The following is a 24,523-nucleotide window of genomic DNA, read 5'->3' as shown; positions in this document are numbered from 1 at the left end:
ACACACTCCCCATACAGTTATGCATTAAAATACCACAGAAAGAAAGTTAGTCAATATCACACGAAGAGTGCCAGGTTTCACCTTCAAAAATCAACATGATTACAAATGTGATACTGATTTTATGCAACAGTTCAATAAACAAGAAGTTAATATTAAGAGACTTACATTTTAGACACCATATTGCCTGTTTTTGCTCTATATTTTCGCCAACAAAAAATAATTCCAAACACAGCCACAACGCTGTTTTGCGTCTCTGAGCAACACGACGGTGTTTCGTTCCTGAATGAATCCACCGTTTCAATGAATCAGTTCAATCGCAATGAATCACTTATTAACAGTAGCTGTGTCCGAAATCGCTCATTCACTAATCCATATATAGCAGGGATCCTCAAATCTTGCCCACGAGATCCACTTTCCTGCAGAGTTTAGCTCTAACCCTAATCAAACACACCTGAACATGCTAATCAATGTCTTCAGGATCATTAGAAAATCACAGGTAAGTAAGTTTGATCAGGGTTGGAGCTAAACTCTGCAGTGCATTGGCCCTCCAGGGCAAGATTTGGGGAATCCTGCTATATATGGATTAGTGAATGAGCGATTTCGGACACAGCTACTGTTAATAAGTGATTCATTGCGATTGAACTGATTCATTGAAACGGTTACCACCTTTTTCTTGTCGTAAAAATGGGCGCGGCCATTTGGAAAATATATGGGTATGGCTTCCGGTTTCATCTGCGTCCACTCCGTCCAGCTATTTTTAGCTGAGCAAAACAGTTCGTTTTGCTGCTTGATATTGAAAGTTGGTGTGTCTTATCATATTATTTTAATGTATTATCTGAAATTATGAACACACTGGTTTGTAGTGCAAACAGTTTTACCGTTTACTGCACGTTGTTATTCTCCTCGTTATTTACCTATAGCGGCTAATGAACCGGAAGTCTCACCCATAGGCTTACTTCCGCGTTGAAGAAAAAGGTGGATAGTGTATGGCAGTTGAGTGGACTATATCAGAAAGGAGTGGACGAAATAAGTGAACGGATTCAGACGGTGACGTATACACTGTGCGTGAGACTTGGAGCTGTTGCAAAAACATCTTCGTCACATAGGCTATATAATTTTTTATTACATGTAAATAATATTAATAGCAATAACACTCAAAATTACTTTATTGTAATTATACATACCTCCGCGTCAGCTTTGTGGTTTCATTGATGGTATATTATTAATTAGTTTTGTAATGCTTTTATGTTCATAATCACACTATTAAAATACTGTGAACAAAAATAAACACATTCATAATTTTATTTATTTATTATTTTTAGTTTCTTGAAATTCTCCCGAGCAGTGTTTTGAGCTCAGATAAGATAATGGTCGTAGAGCGTCCTCAGGCAACCGTTAATTTGACATCAGAATGAATATGCTACCTACAGGTGATTAACAAACATTTTTAAATTATCCACTAAATTATGATCATTTTTGTAAGTTAACAAGGATGCCACCTCAGTAAATTAGTAAAATATTAAAATGAATTATTGCCTATATAATATATTTTAATATAAATAATGTATGAAATAAACGTTAAAGCAGAAATAAGAAAGATGTAAACGCTCTCATTCAAATTCGCTCGCTCCCGCTCCCTCTTTCAGCTCGTCGCTACTCCACATTGGATTGTGGGAAATAATGCTTCAGCGAGTGTACATCAGTTGTACACCCGAAATCAGAATGCATTGTGGGCAGTGGTGGAAAGAGTACTGAAAAAATATACTCAAGTAAAAGTACCATTACCTTTCAAAAAATGTAGTGTGAGTAGAGTAAAAGTACTTGTCCAAAAAACTACTTGAGTAAGAGTAAAAGAGTAGCCTATTTAAAAGTACTCATAAGTATTGAGTAGTGAGTACTGAGCTGTGGATTCTACCCCCTCATAATAAACGCTGTACACCGCAATTGATACATTTTAAAAACGTTGTATATTCTGTAATTCACATTATCCTATTTGCACGCTGCTGTTGCACATAAAATATTAATGTTTAGAACAGTGCAAATACAAACACCCATAGTTCAGCATCACACACCATGATATGGGTTAAAATGAGAGCCGATTTCTCTCCAAAACGGTGCCAGTTTGTGCGTTTCGCAATAAAGAAATAAAAATAACTAAACTTGATCATGTTACAATTTTGACATAAATGCACATTGTTCTAGAAGGATGGCAAATTCATGCCATACCTTTTACACATTTACTCGAATTGTTATGCTGATAATACAATTTGTAAGGAAAAATTCATTAAATAGCGAGGTATTTCTGGGGAAACTTTTTCAAAGGAACACACACACACACATGTCTCTTTGCTGAGCCGTGGCGGTCTCGGTGAATCAGCAGCATCCACAACTGAACGGAACAAAAAGTGTTGAACTTGAAAATTGTTTATGCGCGAGTGCACTTGCTAAATGAAGGCGGATTGTATAAAATGGATAAAAACGTTTATTAACGAGCTGCAGTTTTATTACATCACGCGCTGGCACAGATGCAGTATATTAACGCCCCACGGGTGACGGGTCATCAATAAGGTGTAGATTTGGTCTGGGAATTTACCGAACGTGGCACTTGCGGGAGTTAACAGTGTATGCAATACTCACACCAAATTTCAGGCCGTGTAGATAGGCAAGCATATATACAAATCATTTAGTAAGCAGAAATCCGAAATTTACCTTAACATATTAAGTTGGGGGAAGATGTGACTGAATTGATGCTTGGATAATGCACTTCCAGCAGCCATGATAAACAGTTGGCGGTTAAAGTTTTCTATGCACAATTTGATTTGACGAAAGTCACGAGACCTATTACGCTCTATCCAATCAAGTTGATGGATAAAAATAAAATTAAAATAAGCATGTAACGACCAAAAACGGAGGAAAATAGCGGAGTAAAAGTACCGATACATCACTTAAAATGTACTCAAGTAAAAGTAAAAGTACACAATTTTTAAACTACTCAAAAAAAGTACAAATTACTGATAAAAATTACTTAATTACTGTAACGTGAGTATTTGTAATTCGTTACTTCACACCTCTGACTGTGGGTAAAAAGTAGTGAATGAATGTAGGGAATGAAGTAGTTCACTCAGAATTCGGACAGCACTACAAAATGGCTGACACCCGATATAGTGCACTGTTAATTTGACATCAGAATGAATATGCTACCTACAGGTGATTAACAAACATTTTTTAATTATCCACTTAATTATCATCATTTTTGTATGATTTTTGTCCCAATCCTATAGTGGATAGGGAGTGGTTTCGGAGTCACTTGCTGCCACCTACTGGTGGTTTTAATTTCACATTTAAAGTATCTTTTCATTTTTAAAATAATTGTAAATATCAGTATTAAATGTTTTATGTTTAAAATAACAAAATATTATGTATGCATTTGTAACTGCAGGTTAAATGCATTCATGTCCCTCTGAGCTGAATTAAGTAGTGTAAATTGGCGTATCTAAATGCCTCTTCAGATGCAGCTTCACAAAGCCACAATGCCTTCCAAGAAGACAGTAAAGGCTCATGTCATGCTTGAGCTTTAGTTAGGCTGAAACTTGTTAGTTAATTTGCACTAAATAAATGCAATGTTTAGGTATTATTATATGATTTTTTTATTACTATTATTTTGATTTATGCCTTAGTTTTAGTTTGTACTGTTTACCTTTTTTAAAGTAATGTGAAATTGTTTTTTATATTTCTTGATTTATGCCTTAGTTATAGTTTGTAATGTTTACCTTTTTTAAAGTAATGTGAAATTGTTGTGAAATTTTTGTATTTTTATTAATTTATTTATATATTAAATGGGTTTAGTTTTCACGGTTATTAATGTATGCAATTTTAGTAATAAAAATTTAAATTTTTTTGAAAAGGAAACAAATTAGTTGTTTATTTTAAGAGACCCGTCATATTTTCTCTTGTATATTTAGTATTGTTCTTTAATAAAGAAAAATGACTTATCCGATTACTCGATGGACCAATAGATAGAGTACTCAAATACTAAAATAATCAATAGTTCCAGCCCTAGATTGGACAACTGAAAAATGCATATCAACAAACTAAATAAATTCAGAATGCTATTTGTCAAAGAACCAACAATGAATGCACAAAAGGAAAGTATTTCCAACTGAAACAAAACATTGAAAAGAGGACAGGGTTTTATTATATTGTTTACACAGCACGTGCAATCGCAAATCTCGAAAGTGAAAGTAAAACGCGATCGTGCATTCAAAAGCAGTTTCAATGCCCTGCATATTAATAGCGGTTCCCTGATGTCTACATTTTATATACAGTATAATTTCCCAACGATATAACTGCGAGAGAAAGTATTGAAATATATATTTTCCCTGTGTTTCCTTCCTGCTGTGTGAGCTACTGAAATGAGCCGCACTGCGAAACAGCCAATCAGAGCAGAGCTCAACATTATTATTCATGACCCTTACAAATACGGTAATAACAGACCATTTCATTCTAGAGACAAATCCTAGGGTTGTAAATGGACATGTAAAACCGTTTCTGGAGATGTTTTGCCCTTACCTAAGCCACATACCTTCTATGTAGATATCAGAGAACAATTTTAAATATTGTATCAATGCATTCTATGGAACCTTTAAGTGAATGTAAACAGTTGGGAAAGAAATCGGATATGTCAATACATTGGACCCATTATTGGATTATATGTGTTAAAGTAACAGCAGTCAATTTTCCTGCTGCTGTCTATCTATGCAAACTACAGCTCTTGGCTGGATAAAGCAAGCCAGTGTTGTGCTAGTAAATTTTTGATGGATGATGATTGTAATCAAGGTAAAGACAATTACAGAGAACATACAGGAGTCTTACATTAGGTGCGTGTATCCATTATTATTAATGCGAAAACATGTTTGCTCTCGATCACTATAACATCATATTTCAGCTTGAACACAGTTCATATTTCATGTAGTTGTCTTCCACTAAATATTTTAAAAATAAATCAAGTCAACAGATTCTTTTTTTTGTTGGCTCAAATGTATGGCCTTTGTAAGGTCTGTTTTGGGTTTTGTCATGTTCATGTTTTCATGTCTTTTATTTTGTATTGTTTCATGCTGTTAGTGTCATGCTTCCCTTGCCCTCTTGTCTTCATGCTATTGGTTCCTCTGTTCATTGTGTCATGTTCTGATTGGTTGCCTAGGTCATGTATCTTGTTTCCCATTGGTTTGTTTGTCATGTGACCCTCTTTGTTTGCTATAAGTAGCCATGTCGTTGGCTTTGTTCCTTGTCATGTATTGAATGTATTTATTCTGCTGTGAGTGATTAAGTCATAGTCAAGTCAAGTCAAGTCTGTGTTAATTGTTTGGATTCTGGATCACTTTGTAAATAAAGCTGCACTTGGGTTCATATTCAACTCGCCTTCAGTGGACTGATCATTACAGCCTTTATGTTTTGACCATTTACTCATCTACCATGTGTTGTGTATGTGACTTTTGTGCTCTACTACTATCACCATTCATATGCAACCAATAATTAAATTACTACTAGTGCACAAAATTGTTTACATAACCACAAAATTCTTACATAGATCTAGTCACTTAATTTTGCTCTCAAAATGCCCCAGATTTATGCTAGGGATGCAGGGATACCACTTTTTCCAGTACTTGCCCAATACCGATACTTTTATTTTTGGTATACTTGCCGATACCGAGTACCGATACTGGTATTTTTATTGCATTTTTAAATTTTTTAAATATTGGGTATAGAAACCAAAAGAAAACAAAAATAATGTTAGTTGGTTAACTTAATTTATCAAATAGATACATTCAAACCAAAATTTATTTAGACACCTTCAACATTTCTCACATTATCACAGTTTATTCGCTATAGTTTAGAAAATGGTAATAAAATATGACAAGAACTCAGAGTTACACTGTGTCAGAACAAATTCATCTTGATAATGTTAGATAATTTTGATAGAAAGGTATGTAATAGATTACAAATCAACCAAAATAATTCAGACAGCTGTTAGTATGACAGAATTTACACAACTATGAATACTTTGTCGGGCAGCCCTTAGCCTTAATGACAGCCTGTAGTCTCCTAGGCATGCTGTCATCCAGCTTCATGAAAACCTCAACTTCAGACTCGGTCTGAATAATTTTTGGACCCAAATTTGTATCAATTTTACTGGTAGTCCACTGTATGAAGAATTTTTGGGTATGATTTGTCACAGTTTACTTTATTTTGCTATCCTCACTTACATAAATGAACTATAGTGTCCTGCACCCACTAGTAAAAAAATATAAAAAATTATATCTGGTCTCTGAATCATTTTTGGTTTCACTGTATATCCTTCGGTTATTTTCACACTTAATTATGCCCATTAAAATGTATTTTACAAGTTTTTGTTACTTTCACTGTACATTTTTTTGCTCTATTTTAATAGCATTAGAGCTGCTAGTTATATTCATTGCATACATATACTTCGTAGTAGACATCCTTAACTCCATTCTGCTGTCTGTTGTTCTATTGTCGGTGTTTCTTTGTCTGAATATGGTGCTTATCACATGCTGTGTGGTATCGGCGTTTGGTATCAGGGCATTTTAACGAGTACGAGTACAAGAGCTCAGTATCGGGCCGATACCGATACCAGTATCGGTGCATCCCTAATTATAATAATAATAATAATATGAATTTTAGTACTAGTGTTGTACAGACAAGTTAGTATGTGTCAAGAATGCCCATTTAAATGTCAAGACATGTTAAAATTTCAGTGTTATAGAGTAATGTTTTTCTTCTCTATTTTCTTTATTTTTTCCTGTCTGTCTCTATTTACAGAGAAGCCATGCATCTAGCAGTGCAGGTTCATCTTCAGCTGAAGCCATTGTTCTGCCAACAGTCAAAGAGGCATTCCAGCGTCAGGCTTCATTTGGACCCTCATCTCACCGGGCCAAAAAAATCAATCAAGCCATAGCATATTATATTGCTAAGGATATGATACCAATTCACACTGTAGCAAAACCAGGATTTCAGAAACTGAGACCACAGTTCCACTTTACAAAATTCCCTCAGAGAAGTTTTTCTCAAAAACAGAATTACCCAGAATGTACAACAGTCTAAAAGAGGAAGCTGGCAAGCGTATAGCCCAGGGAAAATGGTATGCAGCAACCACTGACCTGTGGACCAGCAGTGGAGAAAGCGGACATCCATACATCAGCTTCACCATCCACTACCTCTTAGACTGGAAACTTCAATCAAATTGCCTGGAAACACAGCTCTTTACAGAAGACCACACTGCTGACAATATCAGATAATTTTTTGATAACATGTTGCAAGAGTGGGGCATCAACAAAGAGCGTCTTGTCAGTGTTACAACTGATAATGCTACAAACATGAAAAAGGCCTTTGAGAGTGACACCACCTTCCCCTGCCAGTGCTTTGGATGTTTTGGCCACAACTTGAATCTAGCCATTTCTAAAGCTCTGAAAAATTATAGGGTGGACACAGCAATCCAAGCTTCTCGACATTTGGTGCAGGGATTTTCAAGAAGCTGGAAGAGAAGAAGAGAGCTCAGAAATAAACAAGAGGCCTTAAACATCCCTCAGAGGTCGCTCAGCCATGATGTAGTCACTCGATGGGGATCGACTCAGAAAATGCTGCAGAGGTTTATTGAACAACAGCAGGCAGTCTGTGCTGTACTGGCAACTGAGAGAGGGGCCTGGCATTTGATGCCAAAGGATGCAGATATTGCGGTCATTGAGCAAGTCTTAAAAATACTTGATCCACTCAGTGCTTTCACTGATGCTTTGGCTTCTGAGAGCAGAGTAAGCTTGTCAGCCCCGAAGCCGGTTAAGTCACATCATCTCAGACATTCTTGATGTGAAAAATTAAGACAGTGCCCTTACCAAAGACCTGAAGAGGTTAATGAAGACAGATCTCGAGTCCAGGTACACTGATGATGCAAAGAAGGTGATGGACTTGATAAGCTTTGTTGATCTGCGGTTTAAAGGAAGCTTTTCTGATGACCTTGAAGCCACAGTCAACTTCTGCACTGAGGAAGCCTCAAAACTGACAGAGATGACAACACTAATGGCGCTTTTCCACTGCATGGTACGACACGGTAAGACTCGGTATGGTTCACTTTTTGGGGGTTTTCCACTGGGTACAGTACCTGGTACTTTTTTTAGTACCACCTTGGTTGGGGTTCCAAGTGAACCGTACCGTTACCAAAACGTGACGTGTAAATTCTACTGATCATGGATTGGCCAGAGAGAATCGTCACTACCTGCGTCACTGAATTTGCGACACAAACACAACAGAACCGCTAGATTTAAATCAGCACAGCCAGCGAAGGATCGAACGCAACTGTTTTGAACGAGCGCACCTTTTTTTAACAACCAAAAAGTTTGTTGTCTGTTGTGGAAGAACAGACGTTCCTCTCGTTGGTAGCAGAGGAGCGGATCCAGCGAGAGCTTGATGGGGCGACGCGGAATGAAAATGTTTTTTTTAAGAGACATCTGTGTTGCGGTTAAACAGAGCTGACCATACTTCCTTGCAAAGTATGATTTAAAAGTAGATTGTAATGGATGAAAACGTACTATCCAGTGCACAGTTTAAGATCCAGGGGCGTAGATTACGCGGGGGATGCGGGGGACGTGTCCCCCCACTTTTAATAGCACGTAAATTCGTCCCCCACACTTTTTCGGGCAAGCGTGTTCGCATAGAAGTTTTCAAGAACCAGTGTGAATAAATATAGATTTAAATTTAAAAAGACAGGATAGTCTGTGCATGATCTGATGTTTTATTCGGACCCAGAATAAGGCGAGATGAACACATCACGGAGCGCTAAACATTCCGTGCAGTGTGTTTCATTCATACTCGAAGCCGGAGGGCGCTCTCGAGCAGAAAGTTGTATGAGGAAATTCCCAATATGGACAAAAGTGTCCAGCTATGGCTGTTTTCAGAAAAACAGAAACGTTTGGAAACATGAAGACATTAAACATACGATTGCGACAATATGGTTTGTGTTTTGGCAAGTCATCTCCAGGTAATAAAGTATATGAACAATGCAGTGCTAACTGACATAGCATTTATTACAGTATTGAAAGTATTCTGCCTTATTATGTGATTAAAAAAAAGTGTTTGTAGTATATAAACAAATCATTATTATTGGTTATTGTCCAGCAGTTATCTGATTTCTAAGTCAATTAAAAGCTAGAAATGAGAGAAAAATTTAAGTTGCCTAAACACCAGTCAAAAGTTTTTGAACAGTAAGATTGTTCATGTTTTTTAAAGAAGTCTCTTCTGTTCACTAAGCCTGCATTTATTTGATCCAAAGTACAGCAAAACAGTAACATTTTTAAATATTTTTACTAGGCTATTTCAAATAACTGTTTTCTATTTGAATATATTAAAAAATGTAATTTATAGTGATTTCATAGCAAAAATAAATAATTACTCCAGTCACACTATCCTTCAGAAATCATTCTGATATTCTGATTTGCTGCTCAAAAAACATTAATAATAATAATAATAATTAAAAAAGGTTTCTTGAGCAGCAAATCAGCATATTAGAATGATTTCTGAAGGATGTGACACTGAAGACTGGAGTCATGATGCTGAAAATTCAGCTTTGATCACAGCAATCATTTTAAAATATATTCAAATAGAAAGCAGTTATTTTAAATAGTAAAAATATTTCACAACATTACTGCTTTTGCTGTACTTTGGATCAAATAAATGCAGGCTTAGTGAACAGAAGAGACTTCTTTAAAAAACATGAACAATCTTACTGTTCAAAAACTGTTGACTGGTAGGTTATAGAGATTACAGAAATGTTATATTGTGATGTTATATATATATATATATATATATATATATATAACATTTCTGTCCCCCTCACTTCTGAAATGATGGCTACGCCCCTGGGAGTCGTGGTAGTAGAGGCGGCGCTACTATAACTACATGTGAATAATCCCGCCCACTCTAAAGCGATACTGAACTGCAGTGGAAACGCAAACCGTGCCGAGCCGAACCGTGCCGTACTGAGCCGTGTCGAGCCGAGTCGTACCACGCAGTGGAAAAGCGCCATAAGTGAGGGAGCTGCCCAGACAGAGCAAACCAGCACAACCTCCCCCATCCCCACCTCTGAAAAACAGCGCCAAAGCTTGGCCACCCTCCTCAACAAAATCACCTCCACAAGGAAACAGAGGGCAGAGGAGGGTGAAGGCAGCAGCATTCTGAGCCTGAAGTCAAAGATTGAAGCAGTGGTAAAAGTGTATCTTTCTGTGCCAGTAATAAAATCAGAGGCAGATCCATTGCAGTGGTGGAGTCTGCATGCTGAAGAGCTACCTCATCTAGCTACCGTTACTCAGAAGTTTCTCTGCATACCCGCAACAAGTGTTCCTTAAGAGAGGGTATTTAGTGCCAGTGGACACATCCTCTCACGTTTCAAGCCAGAAAAAGTGAACATGCTCACATTTTTGCACTTTAATCTGAAGGACTAAAACATGACAGCTCAGAAGGAATACCCAGAAGATACCAGGAATCGGTTGAAAATGTTTATTGTTGACACTTTATAGTTCTATTACTTTTAAATATATTTAAAAGCAGTTAACAAAAGTTGTTATTTTTCAGTTTGCACTTTATGTTCTGTTTGATACAATTGCTCACTTTATACATCATTACTGTGTGTTGTTTTCTTTAATTGTTTTAAATAATAAAGAATACCTCAAACATTTAAATACAAATAAATATAAAGTTGTTATTAAAAGGACAACACTGAAGTTGGTTTATATATTCAACCTTTATTTCTCATATAATTGAATACCGTGATAATACCGTATACCATGATAAAACCTTAATCAATTAATCGCAGCATGGAAATCTGATACCGTCACATGCTTAGCGCTAATAAAGTAAATAGTGTTAATTTTGATTTAATGCTGACTTTAACAAAGACTGTTCCAGATTGAGTCAGCAAGACAGTTTGTTGACGTTTGTTCACTTCATTTTACGGCAAATTAGTTTTTAAACAAGACACAGTTAGATGCAAGCTTTTTAGAAAGACAGCAGACAAAAGAGGATGCATTGTCATATATTGAATTCGCAACAAACAAGTGTGAGTAGCAACATTACTATTTGTCTGTTTACAGATCATTTGATTGTAATGAGTATTCATACGTTTTTAACCAAAATGTCCCATACTGTTTTCAGAGTACATATCACAGCAGCATCCATCTATTATTTTAATATGCAAAACCGTTACCCAATCATAGCATTAGGTGTTTACATCCAAGTCTTGAATGCGGCATGCCTATGAAAACAGTATGTTTCAGAGAGAGGATCAAAAACAGGATAGAAAATAACCTATTATCCGTTATAAAACACTCATTGTAAATAATTTTGACAATTACGTGAATATACTGAACTGTGTTCAAGCTAGGGCTGTGCAATTAATCGTATGTGATTGTCATGCGCATCTCGTCAGTAAAGCTGGTTCCGTGATTAGTAGTAAATCTCCATCACCTCATAATTGAATGCGATTCATCTGCGATTATGAACGCAATATTGCCTAGCTTGTCAGTGAACTACGGCTCGGTGTATTAAATGCCGCTCCATCTGAAAGCAGGTGATGGCGATTTACTACCAATCACGGAACCGGCTTTACTGACGAGATGCGCTTGACAATCGCATGCGATTAATTGCACAGCCCTAGTTCAAGCACAGATATGATGTTATAGTGATCAGTGCGACGAGAGTGCAAATACAAGGTTTGTTTGTGCATCAATAATAACGGACACATGAGTTTTTTTGGTCACACTTTAGTTTGGGGACCAACTCTCACCATTAACTAACTATAAACTAGGACTTTTGCCTCAAACTCCTAATTCCTAATTAAGGAATCAAAAATATGGCCGTGCAGAATAAGCCATTAATATGTGCTTTGTAAGTACTAATAAACCACTAATATGCATTCTAATAAGCAACTAGTTAATAGTGAGAATTGATCCCTAAACTAAAGTGTTACCATGTTTTTTTATGATGTTTCATATTGCAAAGGTGGTGTAAAAATTGACCCAATTATGCGCACCTAATTTACAGATGTGTGAACTGCCTTCCAATTTAAAATGTATGAAATCAGGGGTTCTCAATAATTTTTACTCCAAGGCACACCTTCTCTCAGAATGAATACTGCAAGGCCCCCCCAAACCTTTCTAGTCACAAAAACCTTTGTATTCTCATGTTATTACTTTTCAATTCCATGAAACTGTTTTTAAACAAAAATTCAACTGTTTGTGTTTAACATTTAGTGATCTTTTTTGCAAACACACTTTGCAAAAATGTCACTGCAGATATTCTTTACAACTTAAAAGTATGTAAAGCTCAAACTTTAAAGGGGTCATATGATGCAATTTAAATGTTTCCTTTCTCTTTGGAGTGTTACAAGTTCTTGGTGCATAAAGAAGATCTGTAAAGTTGCAAAGACTAAAGTCTCAAATCCAAAGAGATATTCTTTATAAAAGTTAAGAGTCAACGACGCCTACCTAAAACGGCTCATTCTAACACTCCCCCACATGTCTACGTCACGATGTGGGAAGATTTGCATAACGCCGGCCAAATGTACACGCAAAAGAAAGAAGGCATAACTTTTATTCTCGCTGTAGTATTGTTGCTGCTGCCACGTCGTGAAGGCACTGTGTGTTTCGCTGTGAAAACGAAACTACTTTGTTTGGCCTTCCAAAAGAGGACGATATCCGCTTTGTCATGCCTAGAGCTGATCCGTGCTGCTCGCTGAGGAAATACATCAACTTCGTGCTGTGGAACGCCGGATTGGCTTTCACCGTGAACGAAGCGGAGTCCAGCCCGGGGTCGTCACATGTGGTTGCCACAAGCCCGCCGTCCGCTCTTTCGTCGAATCTGCCGGCTGTGCCGTTCTCAAGCCCGCCCGTTCCTCACTCTAGCCCGCCAGCCGTTCCTCACTCTAGCCCGTCGTGTGTGATGCTGCGTGTTTCGTTGTGAAAGCAAAACTACATTGTTTGGCCTTCCAAAAGAGGACACAACTAGACATCAGTGGTTAAGTTGTATTTACAACACTGTTCCAGAACAGTTCAACCCAAATATTCAGATGTGTGCAGCGCATTTTATGGAGGACTGTTTCCTGATCCTGGGAGAGTAGACTACAATGCCGGCTGTTCTGACTCACAGACTGTAAGTACGTTTTCATATTTAAAGGATTTGCCACTGATGATTCAAACACGAGTTTTGAGCAGTGTAGAGTGGTGCTTGTTGTTTGTCATTTCTCCGATCACAAATGCAGACATGGTTTTAGGATTACGCAGCGCGATGCAACAAATTTGATGTCCCCACTGGATGCAACAAATTTCATTTTCATTTATTTACTTATAAATAAATACAAATACAAATAAACACAACAAGAGTTGACCACTGTGCTGTACAAAAGAGGAAAGGTAAAACAAAAAGAATAATACTAAATATAATACACTAAATCATAAGTTAAAATGAGGCCAAGAATTATAATGGATTAAGTGCAAGAATAAAAAGATGAGATTGTAGCTTAGATTTAAAATCATATACAGAAGATGCGGATCTCACAGATAAGGGAAGACTGTTCCATAACCTAGGACTGGCCACTGCAAATGCACGGTCACCTTTCAACTTCAATCTTGATCTTGGATATGACAGAGTAATACTGTCAGAACAAATGCCTCATTTATAATGGGTTTTAATGTTTTTGTCTCGTTGCTCCGGCCGGGACACGGCATCACAGTATGGTAAGGGGCGTAACATTTCCGTCACACGCTTGAGGTATTCGGCCAATCACAGTGCACTGGATAGCTGGCCAATCACAGCACACCTCGCTTTTCAGACCGATGAGCTTTGTAAAAATCGATGCGTTTCAGAAAGGCGGGGCACAGAGGAGAAACAATAATGTACAGTATGTGGAAAATAATGTGTTTTTTAACCTTAAACCACATATACACATTTCATTACACCAAATACACAAAATAATGTTCTTTTTAGCAACATCATATGACCCCTTTAACAAATAAGTACAAGTCAACCTGCCATACCAAACAAAGCCACAAGGAGATGTCAAAGGACTGCATATAAACTACTATACGGATCCATTCAGAATCACTAAACAAACCAAAATACAAATTAAAAATGAAATCATTCTGAATGTGTAGAAACTCAGCAATCTGAAGGCGGTCGTAGTCATCAATGAACAAGCTCTGTCAGAACAAGCGTCATGTCTGTGTTAGTAGCGTCTGATGCCCATATGTACATAAACACCACTGATCCTCACAAACTTCTCCAAAACACGCTTCTTCGGTGAGCATCCGTTATAAAACCCTCGTTGTAAATAATTTTGACAATTACATGAATATACTGAATTGTGTTCAAGTACAAATATGATGTTATAGTGATCAGTGCGACGAGAGCGCAAATACAAGGTTTGTATGTGCATCAATAATAACGGACACACGAGTGCTTAATGTACAACTCCTGTGTGTCACTATAATTGTCTTTAACTCCATCTAAACTTAGCGTGACACAGACTTGCTGTATCCAGCCAAGAGCTGTAATTTGCGTATCATGCAGCAGTCTGGCTCATGTAGCAGTCAGTTTTGAGGCACCGTTCAGTGTATTTCACACAGCGTGACGAGAAACAGCTTGAGGTGCTCCAAAACACAGAATATTAGAATACGTACAAGAGAGGTGGTGCTGTAGCTTTTTTTTTTTTACATTTAAAAAAAACAATTATTTATCATATTAATCATAAAATTTGTAAATTGAATATATTTTAATTTGTTACCCCTATGGAAACATGGAAAACAGCCCTACAGTCCCTAAAATGTTTTTTTCCCTCCGCATGCCCAGTTTGTCCTCACAATGAAATCTGTAGGTGGGTAAAGTAAATTAATTCAAAGGATATGTTCGGAGCACAATCAACTAGGCAATGCATTTTATATTACTTTCAATTCTTTGTGGGCTCATTAGATAAAATAGCAGTCAGTGGTATTTAACTTATCTTGTCTTTCTTTGTGATCATCACTCTTCTATACAGATTCTCTTGAAATCCATTATTTTAAAGATAGAATACTTATTTTAAACACGGAAAATAAATCCTCTCTCTTCATTTTAAAATGTGTATTACTCCACTTGTTTTCATACCAGATAGCCTTTTATAGCTTCTCAAACAGAAAATGTAATTCACATTTACAAGTTCTTTTCTTTTTTCTTAGGACATAAAAACTTGTTTTCAGACATAACATTAGTTATATCATAAAAAAATACTTGTCCTAATAGTATAAAATCCCTATAGAGTTGACAAAAAACTATAGCCAAACGACTGACACCAAGGTAAAGCTCACCAAATATTGAAAATATCCTAGGATATATCCACAGAGGTAAGTGAAGGTAGTATATCCAGACTGAAGGAGAACCCTTTGGGTTAAGAGGCAAAAGAGTGGATCAACATCAAGCGAAAGGAGGGATATTTTTCCATCTAGCTACAGTGCAGTGGTAGATTAAAGGGATTGGGAATATCCATGGAGAGGGTGGCAATAAATGCGGAGCAAGAGGCAGAGGGTTGCCCTGGGTACCTGGTGAGTTGTTTGAAACAGAACACACAGAAGCGATGTCCACACTGTGCTTGGAAAGGTTTCCTAAGAATCTCTTTGCACTGCTGACATTGATATTTTGGTTCCATGGACACAGACAGCACTTCTCGAGATATCCCAGGTAATGTGGAGTCCAATGAAGAAGGTAAAGATGGACGTGCCATTGCCTTCCATTTACCCACAGTGCCAGCAGTGCTGATCATCTGTAAAAATAAATAAATAAAAAGCACAAATTAGCAGAATAATTGCAGTTTTAACACATTTGTTTGAAATCAACATGAAATTGCATATACAATTAATTTATCTTCCATTAAATGACATATTTATGAGTGAAAGAGTATATTCAACCACATAAAGAATTGTAGGGTTGGACTTGGAAATGGAGTCACACCAGAATGTGAAACCGATGTAAATTTTTTACTTCATTATGAAAATACTATAATATAATAAGTCTGCATTATTGTGTGCATAGTGTAACAGCTGGACAAATCAGACACATTATTATATTATATTTAACAAATAGCCCAAAAGACCCCTCACCAAACAACTGTAACTGATGCCGGGATGTCTGTGGACTACCCCCAGGCCACTAGGGCTGGGTATCATTCAAAAATTTTCGATATCGATACCTTGACTTCGATACCGGTTCCTGAACAATACTTTTTTCAATACCAATTTTATGAAATCAATTTTAACAAGATTACATTATCTAAAAAAAAAACTTTGGTTTTTATTTTTCAGCTTGTTGATGTTTATACAAACTCAAAGACTCATCTCCTGAGCCACTGCACAAAGGAACTAAATGTAACCAACACAATAAATCAGTGCAAAATAGTTTTAATAAAGCTCAAATAGTCTTCAGTTTACACATCTGTTAGGCTACATTTACACTAGTTCGTGTTCGTTTTAAACCGCATAGCGCAGACAGAATCATGATTTTTATTTATTTTCCACTGATTTACTGATGAGCATTAGCAGCTTCCAGCACTGTCTGCTTGTGTTCTCTCTTCCATGATCGCTGCTCTGACTCAGAGGTAATAACATATTTCATTTCAGCAACATTACATGGCCAAAACACACATTAGACGGCAATCGGAAGTTATTACAAACACTTGATGGTGGTTTAAAGTGAGTTTTGAATAAAAGCGGAATATAAATCTTATTTATTGTCTTATGTAGCATGATGCTAGTTTGCATGAATGGTAACATAACACGCGCTTTCGGTCGTGTAACTTTAGTATGAACGGACATCTGCATATGATCGGTACTCCACGCAGCTCCTGCGCTACTCTCCATTGGAAGTGAATGACCGGTCTGTCGCTTGACGTTTGTCGGATATAGTGGAAATCAGTGATTGGGAAAACATTTTTAAAATGCACATACTACAAAGAAGAGCAATAAGACGGCATTAGCTTTAATTTTTGAATGGCAAAGACGTGCTCACCCACAGACATTCACAGGTTCATTTTGAGGTATTAGCAAAACAACAAAGCTAATGCTTTTCACGGAACTTACGTAATTACCCATTATACATTGTGATATAGCCTGGTTCGTTGGTCTGTTGGATCGGATTGCTTTCTCACTACAACCGAATCGCTCCAGAGTTCGTTTTCAATCGAGCCGAGACCACCTCGTTCAGGCGATCTCGGACCGATTGTTTTGGCGCGGATCCGAGTGCGATTGCCGTGTTCACATATGCCCAAACGAACCCCCCCCTAAGGGGGGAAACGCGCCAGGTTCCGAAACAACAGGCAATGTGTGAAAACATCCTAAAACATAAACGCACCAGTTTAAATGTAGCCTTACATCTATGGGGGCTCGGACTCATTCACACTACAGCCTCACGTGTGTGCCACATCTCTGAGTGTAACCGGTGTAAACTAGTAGGTGTGTTCGACTTGACGTGGACCGACTGTGCAGACCGATCGGTGTATTACAGTACCATGAGTGCTAAAGAGAGCAGACTGTTCCGTGCGCTTTCGAATCGCTCTCGCGGATGATCGATCTGCGCCGCACCTCTTCTAGTCGAACACACCGGCTAGTGCTGCAGGCCTATTGGCTCACTGACGCCGATGAGATTAACCCCTTAGGTATTGAAATTTGGTACTGAACGAAAAAACGTTTTTCGATACTCGAAGGTATCGAGGCAATTCGGTCGGTGCCTAAAAAGTATCGAACTCGATACCCAGCCCTACAGGCCACTGGTTACCATAGCAGCAAGGAAACATTAAAAGATAAGATTTGCAGCTCAAAGGAATTTAGGGAGAGTTAACTCTCGCTTAATTCCCCATAAATGGCTCACTGAACCCCTGGAGGTGTGACCTCCACAGAAGTTAATGGCAAATCAGAGTGACCTCACTCTCTTCTTCTCTCTGGTTGCTCTTGGACCCTTTCTTTTGGTTGCTGTGTGGAGGAGACTGGAGACATCCAGTCCAACCGCGATGCTGCGGGACCTCCTCCACACCAGAAGGACGCCAAAGTTGCAACTCTCCACCTGGGAGAGAACTCTCCCGACCACCACCAAATCAGAATGATCTTTTTCAGAATAATTCAGAATTAATTTTAGGAGTAACAATTATGAACAAAACAGCATCATGTATTTATGCATTGCTTAATCCAAAGAGCCAAAGCACCATTCACACAGACTGCATTTAAAAACATATGAGACGCAGTGAGAAGGAATAAACCTCCACAAATTCGTGACATGTTTTCTAAAAGTTTAAACTGTTTTAACTTTGCATGGCTTTCTATACATCTCTTCTCTGAGACGCGAGTGCAGCAGTCATATTTGTCCATCTAAAAAATGCGCTGAATATGCGTTCTGTGTGAATGGCTTGGTTTCGTTTTTAACCCATTCTATATTTCTCTAATATTTTGAATGAATAAAGCCGCAGCGGCGCGTCTCGTGGGCTAGACTAACAAAACATTAAAATGCAAATATTTATTTTAAATTCGACTAATATTCATTCTTTATTCACAATCTCCTCATCACAGGCAGGCACAGCACTCATTTCAGCATGTGTTCGTGTTTGTGTGTGCTGTCTGCGTCACTCATAGCACATGCCTATATCGTGCACTGTATCGAATATTTTTTCTATCGATATCGAAGAAGGTGTACCGTCGATAAATATCGATACTGTTTTATCGCCCAGGCCTATTTGAATATGTATGACCCATCATGAAATGGAGAATCAGACAACAATGACTATGGACTGCTGAGCAGGTGAAGCCTTGTATCAAGTGAGACTAGGCAAAAAAATTTGCTTGCAAAACTTTAAAAATAGTATCCTTAATTCCCAGATTATTAAAATATGTAATTAAAAGCAAAGGTGACACAATGGTAACATGCCTCTGTCCCAACTTTTTTGGAGTGTGTTGTAGCACCAAAATCTTTGTTTTTCTTTGTACTTTAGTCAAATAAATAAAGGTAAAAGAGAATGAACAAATAACATTCTTGATTTTATGGCATTTCACAAAAAAACCCAACTTTTCTGGAATTGCGGTTGCACTATAATTTACTAATGTTTTACAATATTCTAAACCAAAATGTGGCGCAAAACCTTCAAGTATATACTGTACGTCAGCACACGATTTTTTATAAAAAACTCAATATAGTTTGGTCTGAAACAAATAACTGAAATAAGTATGATTTTTATATTCTGGACATTGAGAACTTTTCAACCATATATGATAGGGTTTGGCGATGTCTGTAACGGTTGCCTGTTACATTACAGTAAATAAAATTTTACTTACCACACAAAAAGAAAGGACAGATGACTGAGGACGATGGCGAATGATTTGCAGATCCTCAGTACCACTGACAAACATCTAATCTTGTAAAATATGTGGTAAGTACTGCCACTCCATAGTATAAACAGACTACATGCGATCGCAAATCTCGAAAGTGAAACTAAAAAGCGATTGTGCATTCAAAAGCAGTTTCGATTAAAGCTGCAGTCCGTAAGTTTTGCCTCTTTGTCGTCATCTCTGTTTGAAATCTGCAATTGCAGTTACTTGCGGAATTATCTTCCTTGCGTGGGTTGTGATCCGTCACGGCTACAGCGCAGATTAATCTAATGTTTTGAAGTGAATGTGTGGCTGTCAGTCACCGCACCGGTGTGGATACTGTACTTAGGAATCACCGATTCTCGCCTACTTCTTGGAATATAACCCAAATAAGACTTTTTACCGGATATTGTCATCAGAACACCTAAGTAACAAGTCTGCCATGTTTGTTCTGACCAACTGAGGACAATGGCAATTAAATCTAACGATCGATTAGCTCGCATCACATCAAACCGTGCAAATTATTATTATTGTTATACTTTGTTCTCAAATTGTTAAATATTAACAACATCAGCATTGCGTGACTATGTGTATATAGTGTGTATTAGCGTGTAGATTTCAATTTCTGTACAGTCTAATCTCTAATTGTCATACCATTCGAATTGAAATTCTTTTAACCCAAAAAACAAATTATTCTTCCTTCGAACTGGTTCTCTTTAAAATACAAATCCTGTGTAATCCAGGGCTATCTGTAATCAGATGCACACAAACTGGAATAATTTAATTTCAGTCACATATTTGTTTCATAAACACGTGATCCTTAATGGATTACAATCCACCATCAAAATTATAAATTTAATTATTCCAGCTGCTGTGAAAAAAGGCTATAAACGATCCACCACCTGCAGGATCCTCATATGCAATAGCCTACTAGCTGGGACTCAATCTTTATGTTTACAGACGTGACGTAATGATGCAGCAGCATGCTTGAATTTCCCGCGAAGACCTACCCATACCACTTAAATTATAAAACATTATTATAAGCTTACCGACCGTTGTGAATCGGGCTAAAGTAAGGCGATAGTCTTGAGCACTGGCTGGTTATGCACTTGCTCAAATATTGATTTCGGATAATTTTTAACCAAAAAAAAGTTACAGACTGCAGCTTTAAACTGAAGTTATTAAAATATGTATTTTCCTCCCATCTCGTATTTATTACCACGATCAACTCTTAACAACTCTTCGCCACTACCCCGCTTGGCCACTCAAGTGTAATATGGTTAAATTGGTACTTGTATGTCCTTTTCGGAGCTTGTCAGCCACAAGTTACTACCTCCGTGAAGTTGGCCCCCCACCCAACGCAAACCGTCGGCAAAATAGTCTCAATCGTTTGTACTGGTTTGTGCTGTAAAAATTTCGTTTGTGCTGCTTTGGTTTATTATTATTATTAAAATAATATTTATAGGTCATTCTGAGGTCACTCAGCCCCCCAACATACACAAAACTCCCAAATAGTCTCGTTTGTTTGTGTTTCGTTTGTGCTGGTTTGTGCAGGTAAAAGTTTCGTTTGTGCTGCTTCGGTTTTTAAAATATTAGACACTGAATTATAGGCGATGACGTCACTCAGCCCCCCCACATGCTCCAAATTCACGAAAAATGTTCTTGTTTGTTTGTGCTTCGTTTGTGCCGTAAAAAAAATAGTTTGTGCTGCTTCGGTTTTTAAGATATTAAAATAATATTTATTGCTCATTTTCTGAGGTCACTCAGCCCCCCCACTGCTCCAAAATTGACCCCAAATAGGTTTGTTTGTTTGTGCTGGTAATATTTTCGTTTTCGCTACTCGTTTTTAAAGATTTTTTTCCTAGTCAACAGATTAGTCAACGCTGATGGCCATCTCCACAGTATAAAGCAAATCCAAAAATGACGGAGTAGCCTATTCTAAGTTCTTTCTGCAGGAAAAAAAAATGGAGAGATTGCGCGGGCGCCTCCATATCATATAGTAATACTATAATACTCCCACAAATACTTGACATGCGCATATATAGCGATTTTATTATTCATACACAAATAATAATAATAATACCCTGTTTTGGTCATATTTACTATTAATTGCCCAGCTCCCCATCAATGATCCAGCGCAGAGACATATAGTTCTAAACTGAATGTGCAAGAGAAGCATTAGCCTACTTCTAATTTGGCCAAAGAAAACCTGTTAAAATCTAAATTTTCCTATATTAATTTGTGCATTTTTTCAATTGTTTATTAAAGGTGCAAAAAGTCATAAAAAAATCTATATTTTACTTTTTTCGGGCAGCATTTTGTGTACGGTTCTACTTTCAAATTTGGTTTTCAGGATGGCATTTAAAAATACAACAATCCTTCTTTTTTCATTTTTTTCGTCATGGTTAAAAAAGGAAAAACGAATGGATGAAAAAGTATAGGATACACGGACCTGGAAACAGTAGGCTATTGCAGGTTTTATTTGTGCGCAGAAACGAAAATAGGGCTATGTAGGGATGCGCCGATCCGATATTCATATCGGGTATCGGCTCCGATAGTGCCATTTTTCTCGGATCGGGTATCGGGCAGAGAGAACCGATCCAAATCCGAGATTTTTTTCCCCGATTTTGCGAATTATTCTGTGTTACTTCTGAAGCCATACCATAGCTTAATGTGAGCTACATATGAATATTTACATTATACTTACATTAAAGTTCACACAAACTCTTTTCTCCGCTGTGGCTGTCAGTCATTCGTTCAGCCTTTAAACCCTGGTCGCGTTCGGTTACAGCAGTCAGCTCGGTAAAGCTCTCTCCAAGATCATTCTGTATTCCCATTATACTTGATTTGTAAATACATGTCTATGATTTTGCAAAAAGGACTTTATCCTCTTGCCGGAGTTTAATGTTTTGTTACTTGCTACCGGGTGTCTGTGAAAACAAAACACGGCGTAGAAAAGATAACTGAAAATTAAAACCGTTAAAAGAAAGGCTCAATAACTGTTGCACAGATATAATACACTACGCATCAATTTCTCTTCACTTTGTGCTTTGCACTTTTTAACACGAAGCACTTACAATGTGCGCACATTGTAAGCGCTTCGTGCTCATAGACTGTCAACCCTCTACATTGCGAGTAAATCACTCGCATATGCGACTAAATCTTCACTCTGGGTGACTAAATGTCTAATATTAGCCAATGGCTAATCAATTCTCAGATTTTACTCGTCAGTGTGTGAGTTGGAGGCTGAGTATTTGATTAACATATATTTTCACTCGCCAAACACTCTCTGACTGAGCGCTTCAGAGTTTCACTCTCCGTCAAGCGATCTGTGATATTTTTCAGTTCATCTGAATGGATGCGCAGCGCACCTGTGTTTGTGTATTTCGCACAACTCGCTGTCGCTTTCTCTCACACGCTCAAAGTGCGAGAGTCTTACATAACATGCAGACTTGATGCACTACATGTAAACAATATACTTTGTTGTATTTTCCTGTAAAAATAACAGTTCCTTTGGAATTCTTCAGCTTTTAACAACTGCCGGGTTTTCCTGTAGTAGGCGGAACTAATGCACAAACGACAATCTCATTGGCTGGTGCTCACCTATTATCGTCCCTGTTTTGATTTCAGCGAATCAGTTCGAGCAAACGCACATTTTAATTTAATATTTGGATTAATATTCATTGATCCAGTAGCTCATTAATCCTTAGTGCGTTTTTATATTGTTCTTATTAGTAGAATTCGTAAAATAATAATATATTATCAGTGTTATTGTTCGTTTTTTTTTTTACAGGAATACTGAATGACCAAAAAAAGCACCAGCACCAGTCCTAAGTTCATGGTTACCAAGTTTTAATTCTAATTACTAAACTTCTATTATTAAATCATACTTGATTATCATATTATAATGCTTGACTGCTTGACTGACTGATATTAAGAGTGTACTTTCAGATATTTAAAAAGCTGTACCATTTTACAAACATTATATATGTTTGTAAAATGGCATAACTTATATATATATATATATATAACCATTGAGGGTTGACTGTATAAAAACAGTTCGTGCTGCACTGTATTTGTTTTGTCCTATCGTATCTATCATATATTGTTGCCTTATTAAAAAATGTGTTATACATTTAAAATAAATGTATTTTAATTTTATAGTATATACTTGTATATAAATACATTCATGAATGTTTTTAATGAATGGATTTTATAATAATACAAATAGCAATGTGTAACATTTTACCATATTTTGTGCAACACTTTTATTTGTTCCCCACAAAATAGTTTTTTCACTAAATGTTTGGATTTCTAAAATTATTGTGCACTGATTTTTCTAGAATAACTTTTGCTGCCGAATTATCCACTAACCTAGTTTATGATACATTTTTGTCATAGATTATAAATATACATAGGCCTATATTTTTTCATATTTGTTTATTTTATTTTTCTTTATAATGAAGTAGTCTGTATCTAGTAGATTGTGAAAGAATGATTATCAGTTCCACACACAGAGATATATAAATTCTACATTTATTTAAATGAGGGAAAAAAACTTCACTGGTATCGGATCGGAATCGGCCAATACTGAACCCTAGGTATCGGAATCGGTATTGGAAGCGAAAAAGGCGGATCGGAGCATCCCTAGGCCTATGTATATCAAGTCTTTATTTTTTTTATGTAAAGACAATGAAATAGGCCAAGTTTTTTTTTCTTCGTTTAATTGGTCTAATTGAACGAATATGGCTACTAACAATTAAGTGACTGCGACTATTTCATGTGATTTGGTTTGCCGTTTGAATTTATTACTTATTACTTCAACTGTATTGTTAAAAAAGACAGTAAAAACAAAAATACCGGTACAAACCAGCACAAACAAACGAGACTACTGGGGTAAATTTGGAGCATGTGGGGGACTGAGCGACATCAAAATGATCATTAAATATTATTTTAATATCTAAAAAACCGAAGCAGCACAAACGAAACTTTTACCTGCACAAACCAGCACAAATGAAGCACAAACAAAGAAGATTATTTTGGGTGAATTTGGAGCATGTGGGGGGGCTGGTGACGTCATCGCATAT

General features: G+C 37.1%; 1 protein-coding gene across 4 annotated transcripts in view; it reads right to left on the bottom strand.

Annotated features, from left to right (window-relative positions):
• LOC107567702 (TNF receptor-associated factor 2-like) overlaps nt 1–15,921 on the bottom strand; it is a 40,657-nt gene extending 24,736 nt beyond the window's left edge. For 3 of the 4 annotated variants that reach the window (XM_016253441.1, XM_016253442.1, XM_016253443.1), the window contains exon 1: nt 15,633–15,921. In XM_016253441.1, the coding sequence (XP_016108927.1) occupies nt 15,633–15,853 (221 nt within the window). In that variant the 5' untranslated portion in view covers nt 15,854–15,921. Of the gene's footprint in view, nt 1–15,401; nt 15,475–15,632 lie in introns of all 4 variants that reach the window. The other variant, XM_016253444.1, reaches the window with a different exon arrangement.
• Between the last annotated feature and the right edge of the window lie 8,602 nt (nt 15,922–24,523).

Source organism: Sinocyclocheilus grahami, unplaced genomic scaffold, assembly GCF_001515645.1.
Source record: "Sinocyclocheilus grahami isolate Dianchi unplaced genomic scaffold, SAMN03320097.WGS_v1.1 scaffold1181.1, whole genome shotgun sequence".
Lineage (NCBI taxonomy): Eukaryota > Metazoa > Chordata > Actinopteri > Cypriniformes > Cyprinidae > Sinocyclocheilus > Sinocyclocheilus grahami.
Note: the sequence above shows the minus strand (reverse complement) of the source record. Positions and strands in the feature narration are given on the sequence as shown.